This window comes from Vicia villosa, linkage group LG6 (assembly GCF_029867415.1).
Source record: "Vicia villosa cultivar HV-30 ecotype Madison, WI linkage group LG6, Vvil1.0, whole genome shotgun sequence".
Lineage (NCBI taxonomy): Eukaryota > Viridiplantae > Streptophyta > Magnoliopsida > Fabales > Fabaceae > Vicia > Vicia villosa.
In genome coordinates, this window is record NC_081185.1 from 156,532,643 (window position 1) to 156,537,685 (window position 5,043).

A 5,043-nucleotide genomic window follows, 5' to 3' on the forward strand; every position below is an offset into this window, starting at 1 on the left:
CGACACGCCTTGCTCGGCACTAACACCCTACCCGGAACAAACGACCTCGCTCGGCGTTAACTCTCCCTCGGACGTCATCCTTGCCGAGGACCCTGCTCCGCGCAGGGCTCCTTCATATCCAATCCTCCGAATAACTCGGATCCCACGTGGCTCCTAAAAGACCGCGTCTTCCCTTGGACTTCGGAGCGGTTAACCAGGACAGAGGGCGTACACGCACCTCCGATATTTCCGCTCAGGAAACCTGGCAGTCTCCTAGTTGGGCTTGGGAATCCAACCCAATAGCGAGATCATGGCCCAGCGCTGGGGGCTATATATACCCTCTTTAACTAGAGGGTCAGGTATTCAATTCTTACTCACTCTTAGCTAGTACTTGCGCTCCTTTGCTCGTCAACTTACTTTGGCATTGGAGTACCTTGCAGGTACACCCCCCCTCCTCCTTCCTAGAAGATCCAGTCCGAGCAGCCTACGACGATTCTTCTGATCAGGTACGATCATATATATATATATATATATATATATATATATATATATATATATATATATATATATATATATATATATATATATATATATATATATATATATATATATATATATATATATATATATATATATATATATATATATATATATAATTATTGAAATGGTTGTATGCAGTTTGTTTAAGTTGAATAAGAAATATTTTATGTGAGCTTATAGATATTACAAAAGGATATTGTTCAAACACAACCCAAAAAAATTTGGCGCGAATGTAAAATTGTGTTCACTCGAAAACATCGGAATACCTGTTCTTTCAATGTGTAGTAACGAAAACGATTTGGAAAAAAAAAATTCTTTGGTTGGGAAATGACTTGGAGTTTTCTTTTGAAGAATTCAAGAATTTTAGTTGCATTCAAAAGAAGGTGAAAAATGTCAAGACTAGAGCTAAACTTTATTTAATTTGGTTGGCTCTAATTTGGTGTATTTGATTGATGACAAATGCCATTATTTTTGATAATGCACCTTTTAGCTTTGATGTGGTCATATCCAACATTATGTTCTACTCTTGGAGATGGATGTGTAATAGTTTCAACTCTAATTAGAGCTTTTAATTGTAAAGGTTGCAACCCTTAGTGCGATTTCTTATATATTGCCTATTAAAAAAAAATAAACTGTGTCCACAATTTAAATTTAAAGTCCACGCCAAGTTGGTAAATGTTTTCATTCAAAGAAAATTTGCAAAAACGAAATTCATGCTTTAAAAACATGGTTGTATTTTTCCTTCACAAATTATGACTTTGGAAAGCTTAGCCTACTATGTAGTAATTCTTGATATATCAAGATACATTACTTATTTGACAAGTTCCCTTTGCCGATTCTGTTACGACACCGACACAATTTTTTTTTAATATAAAGACAATGAGATATTATCCCCAACGTAATTCGTATATATATGTGAGAATAATCTGAACCATTGGATTTTAAAATAAATGGTGAAGATTATGTGTGAATCTTTTATTACCTCTCCTCCATTATTAAAATAAATGATGTAGGAGAGAGAAAAAAAGATTCACACATAATCTCCACAATTTATTTTAAAATTTAATGATTCAGATTCATTAAGTTTATTTGAAAATTCTACCCAAAAAATGAAAATAAACGTCCTTAAAACAATAGGCAACGCTCGCACAGTGGACGGCTGAAAACGTCCCCTATTCTTGTAGGCGACGTTGTTGTACATGAAGGAATACAACAGTAAACCTAGTTTATTCTACTTAATATATGATTACTTATTGTTTACACATGATATAGTGGGTAGATAGTTTTGTAATGCAAACAAATTGAGTTTATTTAGGAACACATATGTAATTTTTCCTAATTTTTATACGGAGATGAGCAAGGTGTTTAATATCCATTGGATAAGTTATCTTTGGATTATTAGTACTGTCGTAAGAAAGTGATGCAGTGTATTTATTAGCCGCTTCTGTAGGATGAATTCCATCAAAATAAACGTATTCACTTCTATTCGGGCATGGTGTTGAGTCAGGAATACAAAATCCATTAGATTTTTTCATTGGACAACAAGATGCATTCAAAACGGTAAAACCTGAAATCCAAAAAAAAATGGCATTAACTTATTTTGATAATAATTTAGAATATGAATTTAAGTTAGCTTAAATATTTACCACGTGAACCGTCTAATATGATAGCGGTAGTATTTCTAAATATAGTTTTGGAATCAGGATATTTAGTATTGATTTTATCTACTAGAGATCTAAGCTTGTGACTAAATATTGCTTCAATGTCATTTAGCTCTTCAACGCATGGTCCATTCACGCTACTATTAGCTAGGACCATTGGAGTACAACCTATTTTTCCAAGCCCAACTGCCACAAATTTTCTTGCCCCAAGATTATACAAAACCTATCAACCAATAACAACAATTTATATATTTTCAGAAAAAAATAATTTTTAACATCATAATATTCCTAAATAAAATATAAAACACTTAACATAGTATTTTATAAGTAGCTAATCAAACAAATATATATATTTGTGTATTGTGTACCTTTCCATAAGCAGAATACTGGTCAATAAGAACTTTGGCATACTCCTTGGGGTTATACATCCTACTTGTTGGATAGAGATTGGATTGAAAATAATTTAATGCGTAATCGTTGGTGCCTATATAAATATAATACAAACACTTTTTAAGATATTTTTTGGCATTTTTAACACCTCCAAGCTTTGCAGCAATTTGAGCAACAATAGTTTTGTGATTTTCAATTTGTTGTCCATAGGCTATATTAGTACCCTGCACATATTACGTTAAACGAATTTAGTGACATTTAATATTTTGGAAAATTTATTATTTAAATAATTTAAAACATCTGAGTTAATTGTACTGCTGTTCGCTTTCCCGTTTCATTACGAATTCCAGCCGAAGCAGATGCATAATTAACACCTTGAAGTATATTTGAGCCCAAAATATTTGCAAATGGTGGGATGAATTTCTTCAATCCAAGTCGTTCACCTACATCAGTTAACTCTTAGCTTGTGTAATAAGTTAGATAGTGAGATAGTTTTTTTTTTGTGTAAGCAAGAAATATATTAACGGAAGAACTAGAGATTCTCCAACCTGTTTACACAAGAGAACGGGAAAACCCCGACAAAAATAAAGAGATTACTAACCAATTGAAATTACGATAAAAATAGCTAAGGATCTTTGCTAAATTCATAAAAACTATAATTGGGATTAGTAATTTCTTCTATAAACATCCACTTCCAAACCAAATTTTTACATTCCATACCGTATTATCAACATTTCACCCTTCATACCGAAAGTAAATCTCATTTTGCAATAATCAAATAGACCATGTTGTTGCTAGCCAAACAACTCCCAATTTGCCCTCCCTAACCTTCTTTCCTTTACAAAACAAGTACCGATCCATAAAATTTGATAAGCACTCCTCCTCTATACCAACCAGTTTACCAACCCATAACGCTATAACATTCCAAATAATCTTCACCACATTACAATAGAAGAAACAATAATCTCTATTCTCAAAATCTAACCCACAAACTTTAAAGAGTTCAAAGGAAAGACAATACCTTTAATCTTTAAAAGATCCTTTGTTGGAAGTCTATTGAGGAAAAGTCTCCAACCAAAAGGCCTTGATCTTGAAAGGAACATCCAACTTCCAAACTTTATCCAACACATCATAATACCAATTGCAAGGGCCTTAAGTTATACGAAAAGTAACATAAAATTTATAAGACGATGAGACTGAAAAAGCTCCTCCCGGATCTCCGGACCTCACAACTTTGTCAAAAGCGAACCCCAACACCCCCCCCCCCCCCCCCCCCCCCACGACAAAGTCCCTTAAAGACGCTTCTATGAAAGAAAGTCTCAACCGATCAACTGAGGACAACGTTAACACACTTGAACCAAAATCACCACAACTGCACCCCTCATTATTTCATCCCCCCATTTTGGCCACCGAAACTTCTTTCAAAGAAGAAGTAAAATAATGTTCCGGAAATTCTTCCCTCAAATTAGTGCCATTCCTCCACCGAACTTCCCAAAAAGGAGTATTGTAACCATTCTCAATCACAAACTTACTATAAGTCACTATAAGATCCCTATGAAAAAGGGATCCTATTTTGAGAATGTCCTTCCACCAAGATGATTATGAAATGGAAACTCTACCACTACTACAGATGGTATGGTTATATTTTACAAAGTAATAATTAATATTAATTTGTTTATACAAATTCATATAATATATATTTATATATTTCTTCAAAAGTTTCTTTGACTAGTGTTATTAGGTGGTGATTGATAAAATATTTTTTTAAAAAAATAACAAGCTCTTAATGGTGTAAATAAAATTATTACCAATTATGTCAATTTCTGTTTTTCCATTGTTATCTCTTCCAGTTGGGCCTCTGGGAAAGTCGATGCCATATGGACTGTAATTAGCTTTTGCAGTTGTTGGGATATAGTTATTATTTCCACTATCAGAGAAGGAGTCTCCAAAAATAAAAAGGCATCGCACTTTAGGTGAACTTCCACCGACAAAATGTTGCATGTAACATGCAACCAAAAGAAAAAGATGAAAACCTAAACATGTTTTTGTCTTGCATGCCATTTCTCTAGGTATACAACTAATAATGCTTAGGAAAATAAGATGTTTTGATATGTATATTAACGGGATGGAGGGTGTATATATAGGATGCTTATTAGTAAAGGATCGATGAAACTATTTGACAAGTTTTATAATTTATAATTTGTCAAAAAAATATCAATGAAGGACCACAAGTGATTTTAGTTTTGAAACTAGGAATATGGAGGGTTCGATGACAAATTTTATAGTTTCAATAAAAGAAAAACATGTTCTTAGAAAGGTTGGTAGTTAAGTGAAGGTTTTATCAAGGCATTTCCCTTGTAGAGAGATGCTAGGGTCAGGGTCGGTCCAAGTCTAAGGCAAGTGAGACCGTCGCCTTAGACTTATTTTTTTAGCCTATGAAATAGGCCTCAATTGCTGAAAATAGAGACCTCGA

The 5,043-nt window shown here is 33.6% G+C and overlaps 1 protein-coding gene across 1 annotated transcript; it reads right to left on the reverse strand.

Annotated features, from left to right (window-relative positions):
* Window positions 1-1,802: 1,802 nt before the first annotated feature.
* LOC131612910 (GDSL esterase/lipase At1g29670-like) lies at window positions 1,803-4,661 on the reverse strand. Its single transcript, XM_058884654.1, has 5 exons — window positions 4,379-4,661; window positions 2,886-3,013; window positions 2,549-2,794; window positions 2,166-2,403; window positions 1,803-2,086 (listed from the first exon to the last, which is right to left on the reverse strand). The coding sequence occupies exons 1-5, from the start codon at window positions 4,629-4,631 to the stop codon at window positions 1,827-1,829; spliced, it is 1,125 nt and encodes a 374-aa protein (XP_058740637.1). The 5' UTR covers window positions 4,632-4,661; the 3' UTR covers window positions 1,803-1,826.
* Between the last annotated feature and the right edge of the window lie 382 nt (window positions 4,662-5,043).